Genomic DNA, 26,248 nt, shown 5'->3' with positions numbered 1-26,248 from the left:
CTGTAATCCGTTAAATGAAGAGTTGATGCGCTGCACACTTTTTGAAATAGCATCATCTTTTAGATTTGGGCTTGGGAAGGGTCAAGTCACGGGTCATTGGTGTTAAAGTCAAAGTCGAGTTGCATGTCATCATATTTGTGACTCGAGTCCAAGTCATGTAACTCGAGTCCACACTTCTGCTTCGATCTATCAAAATGTATATAACAGTTTGTATATATTTATTTTGTGTATAACATCAGACCAATTTTTTTTTTTTTTATTGTTCCGTCTTTCAAGAATCTCTGAGATCTAAAACAGCAACATTTGTACTCAGCCTTATTGCAAAATGTGTAAAACAGCATGAGATTACTATACATTTTCCTCTCTACACCATGGCAACCCCCCCCCACCACTCATTTTGGAGGTGGGGTTGAGGGTGGGGCCATGCTCAAACCTTGCAAGTGGGCCCCGTTAAACTGTTTTACGCCACTGTAGGCATTGATTGGAGTTAGGAGACAGACTATAAGAGAGTATTATTTTTTTCAGTAAATGTCTTGATCTTGTGGATTTTAGATCAAAGGCTCAAAGTTAAGATTCCCCTTGAAGATTTTTTCTTGACCTGAAACTTTTAAGGTGCTGAAAAGCTTAGCACTGAGATAAAGCCCCCCCCCCTCACTCTCTCTTCTAAACCCAGGTTTTGTTATCTCCGGTCATACACTTCTGGCAGAGAGAGACTCTCTCCCCCTGGTCATGCAGAAAGAGAGGCAGAGAGCACAGAGAGAGACAAAAGGACTTCACTTGGCCAAACTCCTAAATTAAACCATCTTTCCACTTTTGAGAATGTGGGAATGATCCGTGTACACATAAGGGACAGTGATGTTGAGTGTGTTTCATTTGGTGATCTCATGAAGGACAGGAAACACACATAAGGATATCTTTTAAAGTGTACATTTCCCAGCTGTGAGGTTTACATCTAAATATTGGGAAAAGTATGTGATTAAACATTAAACTATTGTGAAAAGATGTAATGTGATGTTAACCTTCTAAATCAGAGTATGGGTTTTTCATATAAAGATTAACTACTCAGTGACCACGCCCACGTGAGCATAGACAGTATGTCCACATCATGGAACTGCCCTTTTATACTGAAACGTATAAAACCCACTCCTGATGAAATTCACACCAGACCACGCAAACCCCGGTGTAAGATAAGGTTGAAAACGGTTGAATTTCTGAGACCAAAACATGCCGGGTGACGCTGGTGTGTGAAGTGGTTTAAACTACAACTCTTCCAAAGGTCAAGACTATACCAGGTGGAGCATTGGCTACACTGCTGGAAATGGTTAAACTCTGAGACTATCGATCCCTACAGAATAAGAGCAAATCTTAGACACAAATTACTAGTCAGACTAGAAATTATGTAAACCTAGGACGGGAATATAGACAATCGCTGAAGTAACTATTCTATGAGAACATATCTGAATGGTACTCTGAAGTAACTATTCTATGAGAACATATCTGAATGGTACTCTGAAGTAACTATTCTATGAGAACATATCTGAATGGTACTCTGAAGTAACTATTCTATGAGAACATATCTGAATGGTACTCTGAAGTAACTATTCTATGAGAACATATCTGAATGGTACTCTGAAGTAACTATTCTATGAGAACATATCTGAATAGTACTCTGAAGTAACTATTCTATGAGAACATATCTGAATGGTACTCTGAATTCTATGAGAACATATCTGACTGGTACTCTGAAGTAACTATTCTAACCACCTACAACACAAAATACTTTGTGACTTCAATGAAAGTTAACCAGAGACTCTGATGAACCCTACAGGACGATCAAGGATTCCAACAGAGAAGACATACAGGCGTAAATATATATACATTGCAATTATTCTCGAATGAGCGGCCGTTCGTACGCAAAGGATTAGCATTTCAATTAATATAATTATAGACTGTGTGTAATGAATCCATTTAGTCTTTCCTGCTCTTTCTCAGTCCCACCTCTTTCCTTTTGTCTACCAAGCTGTAATATCAGCGTAACCCACTAGGGACTTGTCTATCTTTGTTAGTAACCAATATCTTCTGTTTGTTTGCTATGTATTTCTGTGTTTATTTTGTTAGTTAGTAAATAAATAATTAAGCCAATTTGTATATTGCTGATTCATAATTTATGCTAGGGGTCGTGCAGATACCAATAATTTTACAACATTCAGATGAGACTGATAGAAGGTAGCAATTAATAATCATTAATGGCAGACTGTAATTGATAATATATGACAATATCTGAAGAGTCGATTCAGGAAATAGAGACTATATCAAAAAAATCCTGTGGTGCTCCTAGTTAATTAAAGTTTACATGATTAGCTTAATCACATAATAATAATTATACATAGAGAATTGATTTGATAAAATTACAGTCTTCACATTTAAGGATAGTAAAGACTTGACAAAAGCTTTGCCATCCACCCCCTGTGAGCTGTAACATCCATGCTCTGAGCACTCATGCTGCATGTAGACAAAACAATCCACAAATATGACTCAACATTGGCTAGTTTTCGTATGTTTGTAAGCTCTCTATGCTAATAATACAATTGAAGACTTATTCTAATTGCAGTGTTACATTACGTTAACGTTAAGGGCCCAATGCAGACATTGTTATATCAATATCAAATCATTACTGGGTAACAATTAAGTACCTTTAATAGTTTGCCATTCAAATCTTTAAAACATCTTGCTATGACTGTCTGGGACTGGTCTGAGTGGGGAGGGGAACACTGAAAACTAGCTGTTATTGGCAGTGAGGTTTGGAACTCTCTTTGTTATTGGTCTATTAACTAATTTACCACCTGGTGATATCACCAGGCAAGCTGAAGGTCTGGTGTATATTGTATTTTCAACCAGCAACTGTCAGGAAATAACATTGATCACATTTTTACAGTGTTAGATTCATCAGCTGTTACAAAATATGATACAAAGCACAATATGAAAAAAATATTTGGACTGCACTGGGCCTTTAAAGGTAACATTTCTTTCCAGCTGTGTTGTCTCCTGCATTCACTGCAGACAGACTGGAGAAAGTTACTGACACCTGTCTAGTCAGGCTATCTATAGTGACTGTCTATAGTGTCAGCTGGAGACACTATGACACTAACACGGGCACTATGGAGACACTAGAGACTGGGGTAGAGTGTATCACCTGGAATACCATGGTGAGCTGCTGTCTGACTTCAATACAAACTGCCCTGTCATACATGCAGGTGTAATATCTTAATTTGAACAGTTTTTCTCAGCAGGACAATAATACGGCAGTAACAGGAAATGTGAATTATTATATGGATTATGGACATGGGCATTTTTGTAGGGGTTGATACATTTTTTATTAGGATAAATCAAGTCTGACCTTTTAAAGTGGTTATTACATACTTTATAAGTCTTTTTAAACCTTGAATATACTAAGATTTGCATTTCCTGCCACACAGGAAAATTGTCTGTGACAACAGAGCGATCAAATTAAAGGGGCAATAATTTATTTCTAATTGAATGATAGGTACCCATCTTGAAATATATATAACTTAGCTTAGTTCATCTGTCGTACCCCATCAGAACCCAAAATATAAGCTTGTTTTACTCAAGATCACCTTTATAGCAGCTTGAGGACATTTACCTATCACAGTAAAAGGCCTGTGTCTCACCAGGGATCTCAGAATGTCTTCCTCTGACTCCTGCAGTGAGAGGTGCAGGCGGGATATATTTACGTTGCCTGTCTGGCACCACTATCATATGCCAACCTACTGGCAGTACTGTCATTGGAACAGTGGCAGTAGTGGAGCCATGTAAGCCTGGGGGAGGCTGTGGGCAGATACCACACTCTCCAAACTCCTCTTCAGCGATGGCCCACAGCAAGGATCACAATTATCCATTTCATTCTGTGCTTATGTAACTGGAGTAAAGTGAGGACTGCCAGCAGGGGAGAACTTATACAATAAGGAGATTTAGCCAAACTTTTGTTTAAACCATTTGGTTGTTGCTGCAGGGGGACTGAGGAGCTGAACACCAGTTCATGCAGCATTCACAGTCTCAGATTCATACTGTAGTATGTACAGATTCATACTGTGCAGTACACACATACAGGGAATGCACACTGTCTATAAATAAGAACAATGCATACCAGCAAAATAAGTGCTTATTGGTGGTATTATTATTTTGTGAATGATTTTAACATTATACTCGAATTAGGTGATATATCCCAGTTGTCCACCCAGTATCCTGTGAGGTGTGGGAATGAATCATTGATGTGACCTTTCTGCTCAAAGCCTTTCATAAACAGACAGACAGCCTCTCTGACCTTCTTACTAACCAGAACAAACAAACAACTCAATACGACAGGATCACAGCACTGCACTGTGTGTCCTGGCATAGATTACACGACCCAAATCGACCAGGGTTGTGTCAGGTAGCAGGATGGCAGAGACAGGCGACATGGTGGCTGAGTTAGACTGAAAGTGGAGATTAGAACCAGCCTTGCTAATGCTGTAGTGGAAGAATGAGAGAAGGTGATAGTTGTGACTAGCAACTGGCTGGAGTGGGAGCACAGCATGATGACTCAATCACGATTTATGACATTGTTTGGATGGCCGACCATCTGTGGGCTACCACAGGGATTAAACACACCTTATCTGTGGCTATCTCGATGAAGTGTGTGTTCTCACAGAAGTCCTAGGGTCACTGAAGCCAGGAGAGGTGATGACTGATGAAACTTGAATCAACTAAATTAATGTTACTGGTTTGATTTAATTGTCATGTTTGGATTGTTACAAGAGTTCATGAAGAGCTATGAATTTTGATATGATTCATTGTACTCTAAGTGCTATGGATTTATTGTTACAGAGATTCTGATATTCTGTTTGTCGGATGGTGCATAGTTCAAAGAGGAGCAATACAGGGGTGTGCTCTTATTATACAGTGTTAAGGTGTGGTGGTTTGATTTGAGTTTTTGATTTGATTAGATTAGAGAATGTGTGTTGTTTTCATGCCTTTGTTTATGTGTTTTTGGGCCATGCAAAGTTATGTTAATTAGACGATTGGAGATACAAGGAGTTTGCGTTTAAACATCGATCATGCAGTCATTGGTAAACCGATCTCCTGATGTACGTTTGTATGTCATAGACGCAAATTTTCTATGCTGTTAAGACTTAGGATATTTTGTATTATTTTTATTGTGAAGATTTCTGGTATGTACCATTTGGTGATTGTATTCTTATTGAGTAACTGCAATAAATCGGATTACTTCACACATTTCTGAGTAATATTCCTTGAATTATTATTTGGTGAAATGTTTCATGTTAAATGTTATTCGCAAAGCAATTGACTTTTTCCCCCTTGACTTTTTCCACATTTTGTTACGTTACAGCCTTATTCCAAAATGTATTAAATCGTTTTTTTCACCTAATCAATCTAAACAACAACCTATAATGACAATGCAAAAACAGGTTTTTAAAAATTTTTGCTCATTTATAAAAAAAATATAACTTAAATATAACATTTACATAAGTACCCTTTACTCAGTACTTTGTTGAAGCACCTTTAGCAGTGATTACAGCATCGAGTCCTCTCAGGTATGATGCTACAAGCTTGGCACACCTGTATTTGGGGAGTTTCTCCCATTCTTCTCTGCAGATCCTTTCAAGCTCTGTCAAGTTGGATGGGGAGCGTTGCTGCACAGCTATTTTTAGGTCTCTAGGGAGATGTTTGATAGGGTTCAAATCCGTGCTGTAACTGGGACACTCAAGCACATTCAGAGACTTGTCCCAAAGCCACTCCTGCGTTGTCTGTGTGCTTAGGGTTGTTGTCCTATTGGAAGGTGAACCTTCACCCCAGTCTGAGGTCCTAAATGTTCTGGAGCAGGTTTTCATCAAGAATCTCTCAGTACTTTGCTCCATTAATTTTTCCCTCGATCCTGACTAGTTTCCCAATCCCTGCCGCTGAAAAACATCCCCACAGCATGATGCTGCCACCACCATCCTTCACTGTAGGGATGGTGCCAAGTTTCCACCAGGCGTGACGCTTAGCATTCAGGTCAAATAGTTAAATCTTGCTTTCATCAGACCAGAGAATCTTGCTTCTCATGGACTGTGAGTCTTTAGGTGCCTTTTGTCAAACTCCAAGCGGGCTGTCATGTGCCTTTTACAGAGGAGTGGCTTCCGTCTGGCCACTACCATAAAGGCCTGATTGGTGGAGTGCTACAGAGATGGTTGTCCTTCTGAAAGGTTCTCCCATCTCCATAGAGGAACTCTAGAACTTTTTTGGCCGGACGGCAAGCTCTAGGAAGAGTCTTGGTGGTTCCAAACTTCATCCATTTAAGCATGATGGAGGCCACTGTGTTCTTGGGAACCTTCAATGCTGCAGACATTTTTTAGTACCCTTCCCCAGATCTGTGCATCGACGCAATCCTGTCTCAGAGCTCTACGGAGAATTCCTTTGACCTCAAGGCTTGGTTTTTGCTCTGACATGCACTGTCAACTGTGGGACCTTATATAGACAGGTTTGTGCCTTTTCAAATCATGTCCAATCAATTTACCACAGGTGGACTCCAATCAAGTTGTAGAAACATGTCATGGATGATCAATGGAAACAGGATGCACCTGAGCTCAATTTCAAGTCTCAAAGTAAAGGGTCTGAATACTTACAGTATGTAAATAAGGTATTTCAATTATTATTTTTTTTTATCAATTTGCAAATATTTCTAAAAACCTTTTTCCATAAGGGCACAAGGAGAGACCCAAATGCAGACACATTTATTATAACAAAGGGAGTAGGCAAAGGCAGGTTGGGGACAGACGAGAGTTCATATATCAGGTCAGAGTCCAAACAGTATCAGACAATAGGTAGTCTCAAAGTCAGGGCAGACAGGAGTCAGAAACCAGATCTGAGTCCAAAAACAGTACAAGGGGATAGGCGGGCTTGAAGGGGATAGGCGGGCTTGAAGGGGATAGGCGGGCTTGAAGGGGATAGGTGGGCTTGAAGGGGATAGGCGGGCCCTCCCTTTCAAAACTTTAAAATGATCATGATCCATTAGGTCATTTATAATTTTCAATGATTAGTGATGTTTTGAGATAGGTCTGTATTAAAATAGATACAGTTGAAGTTGGAAGTTTATATACACCATAGCCAAATACATACAGCCAAACCCACTGGCTCCATGTCATCTACAAGACCCTGCTAGGTAAAGTCCCCCCTTATCTCAGCTCGCTGGTCACCATAGCATCTCCCACCTGTAGCACGCGCTCCAGCAGGTATATCTCTCTAGTCACCCCCAAAACCAATTCTTTCTTTGGCCGCCTCTCCTTCCAGTTCTCTGCTGCCAATGACTGGAACGAACTACAAAAATCTCTGAAACTGGAAACACTTATCTCCCTCACTAGCTTTAAGCACCAACTGTCAGAGCATCTTACAGATTACTGCACCTGTACATAGCCCACCTATAATTTAGCCCAAACAACTACCTCTTTCCCAACTGTATTTCATTTATTTATTTATTTTGCTCCTTGGCACCCCATTATTTTTATTTCTACTTTGCACATTCTTCCATTGCAAAACTACCATTCCAGTGTTTTACTTCCTATATTGTATTTACTTTGCCACCATGGCCTTTTTTGCCTTTACCTCCCTTCTCACCTAATTTGCTCACATTGTATATAGACTTGTTTATACAGTATTACTGACTGTATGTTTGTTTTACTCCATGTGTAACTCTGTGTCGTTGTATCTGTCGAACTGCTTTGCTTTATCTTGGCCAGGTCGCAATTGTAAATGAGAACTTGTTCTCAACTTGCCTACCTGGTTAAATAAAGGTGAAATAAAAATAAATAAATAAACATTTAAACTCAGTTTTTCACAATTCCTGACATTTAATCCTCGTAAAAATTCCCAGTCTTAGGTCAGTTAGAATCACCAGTTTATTTTAAGAATGTGAAATGTCAGAATAATAGCAGAGATAGTTATTTATTTCAGCTTTTATTTCGTTCATCACATTCCCAGTGATCCCATTTACATACACTCAATTAGTATTTGGTATCATTGCCTTTAAATGGTTTAACTTGAGTCAAACTTGAGTCAAACATTTCGGGTAGCCTTTCACAAGCTTCCCACAATAAGTTGGGTGAATTTTGGCCCATCCCTCCTGACAGAGCTGGTGTAACTGAGTCAGGTTTGTAGGCCTCTTTGCTCGCACACGCTTTTTCAGTTCTGCCCACAAATTTTCCATAGGATTGAGGTCAGAGCTTTGTGATGGCAACTCCAATACCTTGACTTGATTGTCCTTAAGCCATTTTGACACAACTTTGGAAGTATGCTTGGGGTCATTGTCCATTTGGAAGACCCATTTGCGACCAAGCTTGAACTTCCTGACTGATGTCTTGAGATTTTGCTTCCATATATCCACATAATTTCCTGCCTCATAATGCCATCTATTTTGTGAGGTGCACCAGTCCCTCCTGCAGCAAAGCACCCCCACATGGTGTTCTTCAGCTTGCAAGCTTCCCCCTTTTTCCTCCAAACATAAAGATGGTCATTATGGCCAAACAGTTCTATTTTTGTTTCATCAGACCAGAGGACATTTCTCCAAAAAGTACGATCTTTGTCCCCATGTGCAGTTGCAAATCGTAGTCTTTTTTTATGGCAGTTTTGGAGCAGTGGCTTCTTCCTTGCTGAGCGGCCTTTCAGGTTATGTCGATATAGGACTCGTTTTACTGTGGATATAGATACTTTTGTACCCGTTTTCTCCAGCATCTTCACAAGGTCCTTTGCTGTTGTTCTGGGATTTATTTGCACTTTTCGCACCAATGTACGCTCATCTCTATGAGACAGAACGCTTCTCCTTCCTGAGCGGTATGACGGCTGCGTGATCCCATGGTGTTTATACTTGCGTACTATTGTTTGTACAGATGAACGTGGTACCTTCAGGCATTTGTAAATTGCTCTCAAGGATGAACCAGACCTGTGGAGGTCTACAATTTTTATTCTGAGGTCTTTTGATTTTCCCATGATGTCAAGCAAAGAGGCACTGAGTTTTAAGGTAGGCCTTGAAATACATCCACAGGTAGACCTCCAATTGACTCAAATTATGTCAATTAGCCTATCAGAAGCTTCTAAAGCCATGACATCATTTTCTGGAATTTTCCAAGCTGTTTAAAGGCACAGTCAACTTAGTGTATGTAAACTTCTGACCCACTGGAAATGGGGTTTTTCTGACCCACTGGAAACAAGTTTTTATGAGTCCAACCTACGTGTCTGTAAACTTCCGACTTCAACTGTATACACCGGGGATAATAAGCAACACCTGGAGTGGGTGGAAACAATCACAAGGACAGGTGAACCAGATCAGGGTGTGACATTTTTGCTTTGTCATTATGGGGTATTGTGTGTAGATTGCAGAGGATTGCATTTTATTTAATCCACTTTAAATAAGGATGTAACTTAAGAAAATGTTGAAAAAGTCAAGTGGTCTGAATACTTTCCAAAGGCACATAGGATATATGCTTGGTATCTAGCAGTGCATCTCTGAGGTTAACTCTTGATACTAGCCATCCGGGATCCAGGATCGTGAATACAGCCTCAAGCTCATTACCATAACGCAACGTTAACTATTCATGAAAATCGCAAATGAAATGAAATAAATATGCTAGCTCTCAAGCTTAGCCATTTGTTAACAACACTGTCATCTCAGATTTTCAAAATATGCTTTTCAACCATAGCAAAACAAGCATTTGTGTAAGAGTATTGATAGCTAGCGCAGCATTTAGCGTAGCATTCAGCGGGCAACATTTTCACAAAAACAAGAAAAGCATTCAAATAAAATAATTGACCTTTGAAGAACTTCGGATGTTTTCAATGAGGAGACTCTCAGTTAGATAGCAAATGTTCAGTTTTTCCAAAAAGATTCTTTGTGTCGGAGAAATCGCTCCGTTTTGTTCATCACGTTTGGCTACCAAAAAAAAAAAAACAATTCAGTCATCAAAACGCTGAACTTTTTTCCAAATTAACTCCATAATATCGACTGAAACATGGCAAACGTTGTTTAGAATCAATCCTCAAGGTGTTTTTCACATATCTCTTCGATGATATATCGTTCGTGGAAGTCTGCTTTCTCCTCTGAATCACATGGAAGAATGCTTGCAGCTGAAGATTACGCACCAATTTCGACAAAGGACACCGGACGGACACCTGGTAAATGTAGTCTCTTATGGCCAATCTTCCAATGATATGCCTACAAATACGTCACAATGCTGCAGACACCTTGGGGAAACGGCAGAAAGTGTAGGCTTGTAGGCGCATTCACAGCCATATAAGGAGACAATGGAAAACAGCGCCTCAAAAATTTTGCTCACTTCCTGTTTGAAGTTTCATCTTGGTTTCGCCTGTAGCATCAGTTCTGTGGCACTCACAGATAATATCTTTGCAGTTTTGGAAACGTCAGAGTGTTTTCTTTCCAAAGCGTTTTTTCGTGAGTTTCAGTTTAATTACATGCATAGTCGAGCATCTTTTCGTGACAAAATATCTTGTTTAAAATGGGAACGTTTTTTTATCCAAAAATGAAATACTGCCCCTAGAGTCTCAAGAATAATTGAATGCTAAGATATTGATTGCAAAATATTAGCTCCTTGTTCCTCAGCCTCTTAATAATTGCAAAACGGTAAACCTAGACACGTGCATTTTATAGTATTCCGAGTGGTGACGCAAGGCTTGCAACCCTGGCTATATTCCCTCTGGATACCATTCTGGATCAATAGCATTCACATGATAATGGAGTCAGATTGACTAATGTAGTTCATTATTATTATATTCAAAATAATGTTTGGATAATTTCCATCCACCTACATAATAGTGACTCATCCAATTGATGGGGATTTTCTGTATTACACTACAATGTCATCATCATCAGCTCTTTCTCTCTGTTCTTCACATTTATTTTCGAGCACAGAGGTTGGTGACTCTTCACAAAGGGTTAACATAGGAGGATGATATTAAGGAGGATTTGTTTAGAAGTAACATGATTGACAGGCCTGGTAAGTGGCCAGGGTGACAATATTATCTCTGTTTATTCTTGGTGAGGTATCAAGTCAAGTAAACGTTTATTGGTGGCATACAGTACACAGTTTAGCAGATGTTATAGCGGTGCAGCGAAATGCTTGTGTTACTAGCTCCTAGTGCAGTAAAATGTCAAACAAGTACACACGTAATAAATAATAGAGAATATCAGAAAGAATCCAGTTAAAAACCCAAATAACACTGTATCAGTAATCCAAATGCAATATATGCGTACAGAGCCTTTAGAAAGTATTCATTCCCCTTGACTTATTCCACATTTTGTAGTGTTACAGCCTGAATTCAACATTGAATAAATGAATTTACACTCAATACCCCATAATGACAAAGTGAAAACATGTTTTTAGAATGTTTTGCTATTTTATTTTTGATTGAACATTAAATACAGAAATACTGTATCTCATTTACATAAGTATTCACACCCCTGAGCCAATACTTTGTAGAAGCATCTTTGGCAGTGATTACAGCTGTGAGTCTTTCTGCGTGAGTCTCAAAGAGGTTTCCACATTACTCTCATTCTCATTACTCTCACTCTCATTCTTCAAGCTCTGTGAAATTGGTTGTTAATCATTTATAGACAACCATTTTAAGGTCTTGCCATAGATTTTCCAGTAGATTTAAGTCAAAACTGTAACTCGCCACTCATGAACATTCACTGCCTTCTTGGTAAGCAACTCCAGTGTAAATTTGACATTGTGTTTTAGGTTATTGTCCTGCTGAAAGGTGAATTCATCTTCCAGTGTCTGGTGGAAAGTGGACAGCCAGGTCTTCCTGTAGGATTTTGCCTGTGCTAAGCTCCATTCCGCTCCTTTTTTTATCCTGAAAAACTCCCAGGCCTTAATGATTACTAGCATACCCATAACATGATGCAGCCACCACTATGCTTGAAAGTATGGAGAGGGGTACTTAGTAATGTATTGTATTGTATTTGCCCTAAACATAACACTTTGTATTCAGGAAAAAATAGTTAATTGCTTTGTCACATTTTTTGCAGTATTACTTCAATGTTGTTGATCCATCCCCAGTTTTTGCCTATCAAAACCATTCAACTCCGTAACTGTTTTAAAAATGACCATTGGCCTCATGGTGAAATTCCTGAGCAGTTTCCTTCCTCTTTGGCAACTGAGTTAGGATGGGCACGTGTATATTTGTAGTGACTGGGTGTATTGAGGTAGTTGTTTAAAAAATCATGTGAAATACAATTATTGCACACAGAATGAGTCCATGCAACATATTGTGTGGCTTGTTAAGCACATTTTTGGAACTCTACTCACGCTGCGCCTTGGTATCATCATTATGATGAACGTAACAGTAATACATAAAAAATATATATATACACTTTTCCCTTATGGGGTATTGTGTGTAGGCCAGTAACCAACATTCAGGCTGTAACGCAACAACATTATGAAAAAGTCAAATGGTGTGAATACTTTCTGAAGGCACTGTATATACACCAACAGATATAGTAAGAACGATATGTACAGCAGTATGTGGACACATGGCCTTCGACCATCTCATTCCAAAATCAGCCTCCACTATACTGCTGGGAAGGCTTTCCACTATATGTTGTAACATTGCTACGGGGACTTGGTTCCATTCATCCACAAAAGCATTAGTGAGGTCGGGCACAGATGTGGGGCGATTAGGTCTGGCTCGCAGTCAGTGTTCCAATTCATCCCATAGATGTTTGATGGGGTTGAGGTCAGGGCTCTGTGCAGGCCAGTCAAGTTCTCCCACACCGATCTCGACAAACCATTTCTGTATGGACCTAGCTTTGTGCACGGGGGCATTGTCATGCTGAAACAGGAAAGGGCCTTCCCCAAACTGTTGCCACAAAGTTGGAAATACAGAATTGTCTAGAATGTCATTGTATGCTATAGCATTAAGATTTCCCTTCACTGAAACTAAGGGGCCTAGCCCGAACCATGAAAAACAGCCTCCGACCATTATACCTCTTCCACCAAACTTTACAGTTGGCTCTATCCATTGGGCAGGTAGCGTTCCCCTGGCATCCACCAAATCCAGATTTGTCAACTGGCAGATGGTGAAGAGTGATTCATGACTCCAGAATTGCGAGCTTTAAACCACTCCAGCTGACTCTTGACATTGTGCATGGTGATCTTAGGCTTGTGTGCGGCTGCTCGGCCATGGAAACCAATTTCACGAAGCTCACGATGAACAGTTATTGTGTTGAAGTTGCTCCCAGGGGCAGTTTGGAACTCAGGAGTGAACTGAGGACAGATTATTTTTTACGCGCTACACGCTTCAACACTCAGCGGTCCCGTTCCATGAGCTTGTGTGGCCTACCACTTCACAGTTGAGTCGTTGTTAATATACTTATCCTCTTCCTCAGTTGTGCACTGGGGCCTCCCACTCCTCTTTCTATTCTGGTTAGAGACCGTTTGCACTATTCTGTGAAGGGAGTAGTTCACAGCGTTGTACGAGTTCTTCAGTTTCTTGGCAATTTCTCGCATGAAATACCCTTCATTTCGCAGAACAAGAATAGACTGATGAGTTTCAGAAGAAAGTTCTTTGTTTCTGGACATTTTGAGCCTGTAATCAAACTCACAAATGCTGATGCTCCAGATACTCAACTAGTCTAAAGAAGGCCAGTTTTATTGCTTCTTTAATTAGCACAGCAGTTTCAGCTGTAAGGGACAAAAAAATAGATTTTCTTTCAAAGACAAGGACATTTCTAAGTGACCCCAAACTTTTGAACAGTAGTGTAGTACCAGTCAAAAATGTAGACACACCTAGTAATTCCAGGGTTTTTCATTATTTTTTATATTTTCACATTGTAGAATAATAGTGAAGACATCAACACTATGAAAAACACATATGGAATCATGTAATAACAAATTTAAATATATTTTATATGTGAGATTCTTCAAAGTAAACACCCTTTGCCTTGATGACAGCTTTGCACACTCTTGGCATTCGCTCAACCAGCTTCACCTGGAATGCTTTTCCTGCAGTTCTTGAAGGAGTTCCCACACATTCTGAGCACTTGTTGGCTGCTTTTCCTTCACTCTGCGGTGTAATTCATCCCAAACCATCTCGCCTTGTGTGTGTGTTTAAGCTCGTGTGTGTGTTTTATGTGAGTGAGTCTATCTTTGTCTCTTACTACAAGAGTTGGAGTATAGTAGGGAATCCATCCTGAGGGTAATCTTTCTTTGTCTTTCTGTTAATGCCCTTTCTGTGCTCTCACTAATGAGCAGCGATCATGAAGGTGTAAATCACATGACATGGCTGGATGCAATGTGCTTCTCTGAGCCAGGGCTCAGTAGGGTCCCTGTCCAAATGACATTTAGATGCCTGGTAATTAACCCTTCTGCCTTTCTTTGTGTTTGTCTGTGTGTGTGTGTGTGTGTGTGTGTGTGTGTGTGTGTGTGTGTGTGTGTGTGTGTGTGTGTGTGTGTGTGTGTGTGTGTGTGTGTGTGTGTGTGTGTGTGTGTGTGTGTGTGTGTGTGTGTGTGTGTGTGTGTGTGTGTGTGTGTGTGTGTGTGCGCATTAGTGCCTGAGCAATGGAGCAAGCGGAGCAACTGATGTTTTGAAATAGGTCTGTATTAAAATAGATACAGTTGAAGTTGGAAGTTTTATATACACCTTAACCAAATACATTTAAACTCACAATTCCTGACTTTTAATCCCAGTAAAACAGTCTTAGGTCAGTTAGGATCACCAGTTTATTTTAAGATTGTGAAATGTCAGAATAATAGTATAGAGAATTCTTTCTTTCTTTCATCACATTCCCAGTCAAGGCTTTCTGATGGCCACTCCAACACCTTGACTTTGTTGTCCTTAAGCCATTTTGCCACAACTTTGGAAGTATGCTTGGGGTCATTGTCCATTTGGAAGACCCATTTGTGATCAAGCTTTAACTTCCTGACTGATGTCTTGAGATGTTGCTTCAGTATATCCACGTAATTTTTCTTCTCATGATGCCATCTATTTTGTGAAGTGCACCAGTACCTCCTGCAGCAAAGCACCCCAACAACATGATGCTGCCACTCCGTGCTTCACAGTTGGGATGGTGTTCTTCGACTTACAAGCCTCCCCCTTTTTCCTCCAAACATAACAATGGTCATTATGGCCAAACAGTTATATTGTTGTTTCATCAGACCAGAGGACATTTCTCCAAAAAGTACAATCTTTGTCCCTATGTGCAGTTGCAAACTGTAGTCTGGCTTTTTTATGGTGGTTTGGAGCAGTGGCTTCTTCCTTGCTGAGCGGCCTTTCAGGTTTTGTTGATATAGGACTTGTTTTACTGTGGATGTAGATACTTGTTTCCCTGTTTCCTCCAGCATCTTCACAAGATGTTGTTCTGGGATTAATTTGCACTTTTCGCACCAAAGCACGTTTATCTCTAGGAGACAGAATGCGTCTCCTTCCTGAGTGGAATGACGACTGCTTGGTCCCATGGTGTTTATACTTCCGTACTATTGTTTGTACAGATGAACATGGTACCTTAAGGCATTTGGAAATTGCTCCCAAGGATGAACCAGACTTGTGGAGGTCTTCAATTTTTTTCTGAGGTATTGGATGATTTCTTTTGATTTTCCCATGATGTCAAGCAAAGAGGCACTGAGTTTTAAGGTAGGACTTGAAATATCCACAGGTACACCTCCAATTGATTCAAATGATGTCAATTAGCCTATCAGAAGATGTCATTTTCTGGAATTTTCCAGGCTGTTTAAAGGCACAGTCAACTTAGTGTATGTAAACTTCTGACCCACTGGAATTGTGATACAGTGAATTATAAGTGAAATAATCTGTCTGTAAACAATTGTTGGAAAAATTAGTTGTGTCATACATAAAGTAGATGTCCTCACCGACTTGCCAAAACTATAGTTTGTTAACAAGAATTTTGTGGAGTGGTTAATGACTCCAACCTACAGTGTAAGTGTATGTAAACGTTCGACTTCAACTGTATGTGCGATAGAAATAGTTTGACTTCTTAGTGAGTGTATTTTGAGCAGATTGGTTGGGAGTGCTGTGTTCACAGTCTGTGCTGAGCTGCTATTGCCTGGGCTCATGTTCATTTTCAGTCAGGGCTGTTCCCCAATATAGATACGACTAAATATCTCTGTGTTTTCCAGTCCTGAACATCAAGCCTCACCAGGCCTCTGTCTCTGTGGCCATGTTCTGAGGGATGAGTCGTAGGAGTCGATTAAATCTTAATCACGTTGGGCTATTGTTCATTAATTGATCCTGTCAGTGAGGCTGGGGATCATAATGTATAATGAGGGTAGAACTCCATTAATGAGGGTTGAACCCCACTCTCATCATGACAGATGACAGACACTTATTGAGGAGACACGGGATTTATAGATTACTCAATATCTGTCTCTATCAAGCTCTGTACTTAATGTAATCACTAATGATACAGTATGTTACTGTATGCTTCACACCTAGGCTAAAGTCTGTTAATTTATGTGGTAACATCTGTTGGTATGCAGCTGGTGTGTGAGGAGTTGGGTGTGTTCCTTTATCCTGGCAGATAGGGCAGGTCTGGCTGTGCTGATGGATGGAGGGAGATAAGGATAGCTGACAGCCTTGTGTGAGCCACTTGTGTTCCTCATTTATCAGCCAAAACAGGCCTCTGTCTCTGGAACAGGCCCTGGCTGTGTGTGGGGCCGATCCTGTGTGTGTGCGTGTGTCACAGGAGGTTGGTGGTTACCATGTTTTTGATGCTATTTCATTCGCTCCGCTACAGCCATTATTATGAGCTGTCCTCCCCTCAGCAGCCTCCACTGGTGTGTGTGTGTGTTATCATTTTCAGACATTCACTCTCTCTCTCTCTCTCTCTCTCTCTCTCTCTCTCTCTCTCTCTCTCTTTCTCACTCACACACACACACAGACACATTATCACTTTCAGACACTCACAACCACAACTTGTTCTCTAATGAAACTCCCCTCAATCCATCACGGGAAGATATTCCTCTGTGTGGGCTAGTCTCGCTTGGTAGGTGGCTACTCTCCTGTTCTGAATGGATGGATCCCTGACATGGACCACCTCAGACAGGAGATAATAACTGTAAAAAGGTCCTTATTAGTCCAGGAGATAAAAAAGAGAAAAGATGGGTCACTGGAAATGAACAAGTATATCTCTATACCCTTTAGGTGGATCATTTGAAATGAGGAGGATGGGGAATAGAGGAACTTTTATTTAACTAGGCAAGTTAGTTAAGACAAATTCTTATTTACTATGACAGCATATGGCCAAGCCCGGACAACGCTGGGCCAATTGTGCGTCGGCCTATGGAACTCCCAATTACAGCCAGTTGTGATAAAGCCTGGAATCGAACCAGGGTGTCTGCAGTGATGCCTCTAGCACTGAGATGCAGTGCCTTAGACCGCTACGCCACCCGGGAGCCCGAGTGGTGAGGAAAGAGGAGAGAGATGTGCACAGAGTGAGATTGAGACATCCCAAGGAGGGTCAGCTCACTTTTTCTGGTAGCCATGACAACCAGGCAGCCCTGCGCCCCAAAAAACAGTGATTAAGGATAGACATGAAATACACAGTGAATGTCTCTTCTTCTTCTTAGAAGCGTGCAGGATGTGAGAGCCCTGCTGGAAGTTAAATGTCCTAATTGCATCCCTTTTGTCCGTAGCAGCAAGGTCTGCATAGCGTCGTCCCCATTCCCGTCTGCCCACTCAGACATATTAGCAGAACTGTTCCCATCTGTCTGATATACCCCTATATGTCCTCACTTCAGATCCCTCCCCACATGCACACACACACGTTCAATCCATATTTACCACAAAACAACACCACTTTTCATTGCTTTGAATGTTCCCTCTTATCTGGGCTCTTAATGTAATCTGAAAATTGTGGCCATCTGAGCAGAGCTTTTCATGCAAGCTTGGCATTTACAGTCTGTTATTATCAGATCCGGATTCTAAGATATGAGTGATAGTCCACCCATTAACCTGGAACACAGTGAATGTTCTCTTCACTGTTGGTGAATGGAGGTAGTGCTGGAACCTGTGATCTGCTCACATCAGAACCTATCCAGCCCTTATCCCACAGTACACACTGAGCTTCAGCAAACTTTAGAGTAGAGGATGGCTGGGTTGGGCTGGCATGCTTTTTCATGCAATGGTATTCCTTAGTGGCGAGTAATGTGGTAAAGTAGGTCAGTGTTTAATTAACTAGTGGTACAGTTGTGCTGTTCTGAGGCTCTACCCCTCGCAGAAAATGGAGCAAGGGGACACAAAGGAGGGGTACCCTCTTAGAAAAAAAGACATCCAAGGGGTTCTTCAGCTGTCCCCATAGGAGAACCCTTTTTGGTTCCTGGTAGAACCCTTTTTGGTTTCAGGTAAACCCTTTCGGGTTCCATGTAGAGCCCTCTGTGGAAAGGGTTTTACATGGAACCCAAAAGTGTTCTGCCTGGAACCTAAAAAGGTTCTTCAAAGGGTTCTCCTATGGGGACTGCCAAAGAACCCTTTAAGTTGGAGATGAGACTGTGTTCAGTAGAGAGATGGCTCTGCTCTCTATCCTTCCTCCTCTATTCCAGCAGTTCACTCAGCTTTTGCGTGTCTCTCAAAAGCAAACAAGAGACAAATGACAGTGACAATGGAGAGAAGAGAGAAAGGAGGGGTGACAGAAAGAGCAATGATAAAGGTAGAGAGAAGAGAATGAACAGGGGAGGGATATCAATAGGATAAAGAGGAGGACTGAAATAGAGAGAGAGGGATGGAGCGGGATGTGCTTCTGCAGCCAGTTGTCATTTTAATTCAAAGGACCGGATTCAAAAGATGTTCTCTTTAAAATCTCTGAAGGATCGGACCTTTTTTTAAAACATTTTTCGCCTAAAATGACATACCCAAATCGAACTGCCTGTAGCTCAGGCCCTGAAGCAAGGATATGCATATTATTGGTACCATTTGAAATGAAACACTTTTGAAGTTTGTGGAAATGTGAAATGAATGTAGTAGAATATAACACATTAGATCTGGTAAAATATAATGCAAAGAAAACCTTTTTACAAACCTTCTTTTGTATATTTCTTTGTACCATCATCTTTGAAATGCAAGAGAAAGGCCATAATATATTATTCCAGCCCAGGTACAATTTAGATTTTTGCCAGTAGACAGCAGCAGTGTATGTGCAAAGTTTTTGACTGATCTAATGAACCATTGTATTTCTGTTCAAAATGTTGTATCAAGACTGCCCAAATGTGTCTAATTTGTTCATGTTCAAAACTGTCCACTCTCCTCAAACAGTAGCATGGTATTCTTTCACCGTAATATCTACTGTAAATTGGACAGTCCACTAATCCTAAAGAAGTCTCAATAGTTCTGGTCGGTGGCAATAACTATAGCAACACGTTTAGGCTTGCGCTGCAGTCATTTTCATACACTGGAGTTTAGAGCCCACACTTTGTCCAATAGCCAAAAGTCCAGTTTAACAGAAACAAGGGCAAACATAGTGGTATGAATATTTAATTTCCTTCCCATTCACATGGTGAGCCAGGGACCAGCACGGCTCCACAAGCTCCTGTAGTTCTTTAAAGCTGACTGGAGTCCTCCTGGCTGGGACTGGGCTTGGAGTCAGGGGCTAAGGGTGGGGCTGGGCACTAAGTTTGGTACTGAGGCTTAGGTCTGTTTCTAATTCTGTTCCTGGGTCAAGGGCCTCAGTGGATCAAGGGTGGCCCTGTTTCAGTTGGAGTCTGCAGCAGACTCTCTCCCACCTCCAGCTGCCTGTAGCAGCCATCTACAGTTGAAGTCAGAAGTTTACATACATCTTAGCCAAATACATACAAACTCAGTTTTTCACAATTTCTGACATGTAATCCTCGTAAAAATTCCCTGTCTTAGGTCAGTTAGGATCACCACTTTATTTTAAGAATGTGAAATGTCAGAATAATAGCAGAGAGAATGATTTATTTCAGCTTTTATTTCTTTCATCACATTCCCAGTGGGTCAGAAGTTTACATACACTCAATTAGTATTTGGTAGCATTGACTTTAAATTGTTTAACTTGGGTCAAACATTTCGGGTAGCCTTCCACAAGCTTCCCACAATAAGTTGGGTGAATTATGACCCATTCCTCCTGACAGAGCTAATGTAACTGAGTCAGGTTTGTAGGCCTCCTTGCTCGCACTCGCTTTTTCAGTTCTGTCCACACATTTCCTGTAGGAATGAGGTCGGACCTTTGTTATGGCCACTCCACTACCTTGATTTTGTTGTCCTTAAGCCATTTTGCCACAACTTTGGAGTCATTGTCCATTTGGAAGACCCATTTTCGACCAAGCTTTAACTTCCTGACTGATGTCTTGAGATGTTGCTTCAATATAGCCACATCATTTTCCCACCTTATGATGCCAATTATCTTGTGGCCCTCCTGCAGCAAAGCACCCCAACAACATGATGCTGCCACCCCCGCGCTTCACGGTTGGGATGGTGTTCTTTGGATTGCAAGCCTCCCCCTCTCCAAACATAATGATGGTCATTATGGCCAAACAGTTCTATTTTTGTTTCATCAGACCAGAGGACATTTCTCCAAAAAGTACAATCTTTGTCCCCATGTACAATTGCAAACTGTAGTATGGCTTTTTTATGGTGGTTTTGGAGCAATGGCTTCTTCCTTGCTGAGCGGCCTTTCAGGTTATGTCAATATGGGACTCGTTTTACTGTGGATATAGATACTTTTGTACCTGTTTCCTCCAGCATCTTCACAAGGTCCTTTGCTGTTGTTCTGGGATTGATTTTCGCACCAAAGTACATTCATCTCTATGAGACAGAACGCGTCTCCTTCCTGAGCGGTATGACGGCTGTGTGGTCCCATGCTGTTTATACTTGCGTACTATTGTTTGTACAGATGAACGTAGTACCTTCAGGCGTTTGGGAATTGCTCTCAAGGATGAACCAGACTTGTGGAGGTCTCCAATTTTTTTCTGAGGTCTTGGCTGATTTCTTTTGATTTTCCCATCATGTCAAGCAAAGAGGCACTGAGATTGAAGGTAGGCCTTGAAATACATCCACAGGTAGACCTCCAATTGACTCAAATAATGTCAATTAGGCTATCAGAAGCTTCTAAAGCCATGACATAATTTTCTGGAATTTTCCAAGCTGTTTAAAAGCACAGTCAACTTAGTGTATGTAAACTTCTGACCCACTGGAATTGTGATACAGTGAATTAAAAGTGAAATCATCTGTCTGTAAACAATTGTTGGAAAAATTACTTGTGTCATGCACAAAGTAGATGTCCTAACCGACTTGCCAAAAATATAGTTTTTCAACAAGAAATGTATGGAGTGGTGGAAAAACGAGTTTTAATGAATCCAACCTAAGTGTACAGTATGTAAACTTCCGACTTCAACTGTACTTCACTCTAGAGTCATTCTGAGATAAGGCCTATATCGAAAGCTCTGCAAGTGGTTTTCACTTCATTGATCTTACAGCTTGCAAATGCCCAAATCATTGTATAAATTCTTTACTATAATCAATAATGGTTCAGCATTGAGCCCGAAGACTGCAGGGAGATTTTGATAGATCGTGATGCGGATGATGAAGATGATTATTGTTATGACGATCATTATGCTGATTTTGACATTGTTCGTGATGATAATGGTGATAATTATATAATGCTAAAGAGGATGTTTATTGATCACTGTGTGTATATGATAGTCACAAGGAGCCCAGGGTGTAATGACAGTGATCATGGTATGTGTAGTTGCATGGCTAATGGCAGCAGGGCTAAGGGCAGCTGTTAACCTGATTGATGTCTCCTCCTTTCCTCTCATCTGCTCCTCTCCTGCCTGCAGATGATGGGAAGCTATCTCTGGACGAGTTCCAGGCGTTCTTCTCCGACGGGACACTGAACGAGGAAGAACTGGAGAATCTGTTTCACACAATTGACTCTGATAACACCAGGTGAGACAGTGCATCACATCACACTTCAACAGCAGAGCAGAGCTACAGACCGGAACACAATGGGTCTGGACCTCAGTGTGGAGATACCATTGAAGCTATATGAAACTATTGCATTTTTTTTTACCGAAGTTATCCTCTAGTTTCAGTCTACTTTTATCCATTGCAGGTCTATCCCAGAACCTCTATTCCCCTCTATTCATGCTAGTAGCCTGTTCACTGACATATAGGGCTGCAAAAGACGTGTGTGCGTGTGTCTGCATATGTGAGCAAATGGGCGTATCCTATAGGAATGTGTGTTTGTGCTGTGCAGTGCTATACAGGCAAGTGGATTTTTATTGTCATGAGTCTTGTCTTGGAGGCAGAACTGAGCGATTTCCCCTTCGATGAGCCCGCTGCAAAGACAAAATTGGCTAAAATAACATTTGCTTTTTGGTCTTAATTTAAGTTTAGGGTTAAGCATCAGTGTTAGCAGTGTGGTTAAGGTTAGGTTAAATGTTAGGTTTCGGTTTAAAATCAGATTTGATGACTTTGTGACTGTGCATTGTAGTGGCCACTCTGCAGAGCTGCCACCAGAACAAGATTAATGACTGAAACTTTAACCTGCACTATACAGTAGGCCAACTCTACCTGTGTGTATTTTGATCTAGTGAACTAGATCTGTAATATGTAAATCATCATCTGGACTGTTCAAATAAAGTGTGTTACATTGAGGAGGAAATTTCACAAGTCTGAGCTACAATAAATAAAACTGCCGTGTGTATGTGCGTGTGTATGTGCATGTGTGTTTCTACGTATGTGACTGTGCATGTGACCGTGCGTGCGTGTGTGTGCGTGTGTGTGTGTGCGTTTGTGTGTGTGTTTGCCAAAGTATACAATTGATCTATACTCGTAAATATCACATCCACTTTTTGAAGGTCTTTTGATGTGGAAATGGTGGATCCTTCAGCTGACAGGCCTTTGTTGATGACACCTTTAGATTAAAAAAAAATAGAAAAGGAGAATGATGACGAGAAAAATGAAGCATCAGGAAAAGAGATAGAGATTGATGAAAGAATTGCAGAGATTAAGGACAGTCGTCCAGTTCCTGTGTTACCTGTGGTCTCTCCTCTTATCTCCTGCCACTCTTTCTTTCTTTTAGCCTTGGCTGTCCATGACATCAACCTTGTTATTTTCCCACACTAAATGCTTTCTCTCATTAGAATATCAATTGAAATAACTTTATGCTTCCCCTAAATTTCTCTTTAATCAGGACTTTATCAAACACATCTTTAGATATTATCAGAACATTTCCTTCACCATTACTTTTTTATTTGATTTAACTACGCAAGACAGTTAAGAACAAATTCTTATTTACAATGACGGCCTAGGAACAGTGGGTTAACTGCCTTGTTCAGGGGCAGAACGACAGATTTTTGACCTTGTCAGCTTGGGGATTCGATCTAGCAACCTGTACAGTTACTGGCCCAACTCTCTAACCACTAGGCTACCTGCCCCCCCCCCATTACTCAACAGTATAACCAGTTGCTGTTGTGGGGTAATTGATTGGCCTGTTTAGAATGTTAAATTACAATGTAAGCCTTTGCTATTTAATGCCAATCTATTTTATCAGCTGACCGGACCACAGCAAGCAAAGATGAACTGTTCACCTTATTCCTGCTCCTCATCAATCTGGTTCCGCCAGATTGTAGTTCGTCATCAGTGATATGAAACAGTTTCATGCCAAAGAATAAGATTCAAAATTAATAACGATTTAGTGACCTAAAGCTGAATTCATGGGCACAGATATGCTTCAAGTTCGGGTCTTGTAACCTCTGGTCCCCCCTGATGGAGAAGATATAGAGGGTTATACTGTAGATCCATGTTGTGTCGCATGCCAGCCTTTCCTCTGTTTCTTACCCCATTCTCCCACTGCCTCTTCCCGCTCTCTCTCTCTCCCTATGCTGCTCTAACCTGTGGTGTGTTAGTAATGTTGACACTAAGGAACTCTGTGGTAAGTTTTAACAGATGAATCTGTGTGTGTGTGTGTGTATCTGAGAGCTTTACATGGTGTTTGTTTGTGTCTTTGGATGTATTGGATATGTGAACGTATGACCAGATTGTTAATCTGTGAAGTCAATATGCCATGAATAGTTTTTCATCCCAACCATCCCAGTAGAATATCTGCATTGATTAATCACATAGCTAGTCCGTTATCCCATAAATCACATGAAGTGCCTGTGTTTGTGTGTTTGTGCATGCCTGTGTGTGTGTGTGTGTGTGTGTGTGTGTGTGTGTGTGTGTGTGTGTGTGTGTGTGTGTGTGTGTGTGTGTGTGTGTGTGTGTGTGTGTGTGTGTGTGTGTGTGTGTGTGTGTGTGTGTGTGTGTGTGTGTGTGTGTGCCTGTGTGTGTGTTTGCCCCTCTTACCACTGTCGTCTTCCCTGTCCTTCCAGACTACTTTGCCAAACACATGGGTGACTATGAAGGTGTACTGGCCTCCCTGGAGACTCTAAACCTGTCCATCCTCAGAGCCATGGACTTCACCAAGAAGGTGAGTCTCATCCCGGTACACTACACTACTAGGTGCTATTAGATGTGTGTGTGCTAGTTTGTCCTGTCTGTACTACTGTATGTATTAATCATTTGCATTTGTTTTCAGGGCTGTGCTAGTCATGGTATTTTGAATGATGGTTATTGCTCCGCTAAATGACTGCGGTCACAGTAATAACCGTTGGAATAGCAACAGCAAAAAAATATATATTTTTAAATGTAAGACACGCGTTCTCCTTCCCTCCTCTCCTGACTGCATGTGTTGCCATAGAAATAGATTTCTAATGGCAGCCCAGATAACCGAAGACTTGTTTGCAACAAAGTTGCATCATGTTGTTAACAATCCATGTTATCGTAGAAACCATTGGCGTTCGGGTGTCATTCAAGATGTGGCAGGATCAATGTATATTTTTTCTGAACATGGCCATATTTTATATTACAGCCTATTGGATGACTGGCATTCATATTCCATTCACTCAACTGAATGTAACGTCAATAGGTTTAGGCTACTACATGATACTCACTTTTTCCCTATACCCATCATGAGGTTGCTACAACCGAGGCTATGAATGAAAGTTTACAACATTTGTGCACAGAGTATTTTGAGTAATAAAGATGACAGACAGTGGTGACACATTCAAATAATACCTTCTTGCATCTATCTACACTCTTTCTTCCTCTCACGTTTTCCCTTCGCTTGTAGACTCCAGTGCACAACACATCAGCTGTCTGTGGTTTGTGTGGCTTGTTACATTTTTTTAAATACTCTGAAAACCATATATTCAAAGACGAGTGTACAGAACAGTATTTGTTAATTCTCCCCGCAACTAGCAGAAAACAAATGTGCCTGATATGCAATGAGTCTGTAGCTCTCGTGAAAGCAGGCAATGTTAAGCGCCATTATAACACCAGGCACAGTAAATTCTATCAGACGTATCCCCTGAACACAGAGGTGAGAACAAACAAGATTAACCATCTCAAATCCCAATGTGATAAGTCCACCAAAGTCCTTGTCAATTCTCTGACAGCCTAACAACGTGCAATGGAGTGTTCACTGAGGATAGCTTGGGTTTTGGGAAAACACCCCCAAAAAATTCAGCCGCTGAGATGGTAAAAGAATGCATGTGTGAAGTTGCTGACTCCTTGCTTGAGGGTTAAAAAAAGATGGCCTCAGGGAAAATATCAAACAGATCCCACTGTCAGATTCCACAGCAATGAGGAGAGCTGAAATATGAGCTGAAGATTTAACTTCACAACTTGATGTATAAGGACACAAGGCCAGACCCAGATGCAGATATGGGAAGCAGATGGTTTGAGTCTTGATATTTATTAAACAATCTTAAAGGGGTTGGCAAGATAATGGTCGTGGACAGGCAAAAGGTCAAAACCAGTTCAGAGTCCAGGAGTTACAGAGTGGCAGGCAGGCTGGAGGTCAGGGCAGGTAGAATGGTCAGGCAGGCGGGTAAAGAGTCCAGAAAATAGGCAAGGGTAAAAAAAAAACGGGAGTACTAACAAAAGAGAATAGAAGCAGGAGTACGGGAAAACCGTTGGTAGACTTGAAAAGCATACAAGACGAACTGGCACAAAGAGACAGGAAACACAGGGATATATACAGCAGGGATAATAAGCGACACCTGGAGTGGGGTGGAGACGCCAAGTGAAACAGATCAGGGTGTGACATGATGAGGCTATTCAGAATGCAACATGTATTCCATTAGCTGTGGATGAATCAACAGATAAC

The 26,248-nt window shown here is 41.0% G+C and overlaps 1 protein-coding gene across 2 annotated transcripts in view; it reads left to right on the top strand.

Annotated features, from left to right (window-relative positions):
- The window catches only part of LOC118396680 (N-terminal EF-hand calcium-binding protein 2-like), a 150,677-nt gene that overhangs the window by 31,937 nt on the left and 92,492 nt on the right, over positions 1–26,248 (top strand). For both annotated transcript variants that reach the window (XM_035791024.2, XM_035791023.2), the window contains exons 3-5: positions 21,873–21,981; positions 23,946–23,971; positions 24,411–24,508. In XM_035791024.2, coding sequence (XP_035646917.1) covers positions 21,873–21,981; positions 23,946–23,971; positions 24,411–24,508 — 233 coding nt within the window. The remainder of the gene's footprint in view (positions 1–21,872; positions 21,982–23,945; positions 23,972–24,410; positions 24,509–26,248) is intronic.

This window comes from Oncorhynchus keta, chromosome 17 (assembly GCF_023373465.1).
Source record: "Oncorhynchus keta strain PuntledgeMale-10-30-2019 chromosome 17, Oket_V2, whole genome shotgun sequence".
In the NCBI taxonomy this organism is placed as follows: Eukaryota; Metazoa; Chordata; class Actinopteri; order Salmoniformes; family Salmonidae; genus Oncorhynchus; species Oncorhynchus keta.
This window is presented reverse-complemented; position numbering and strand designations above follow the sequence as displayed.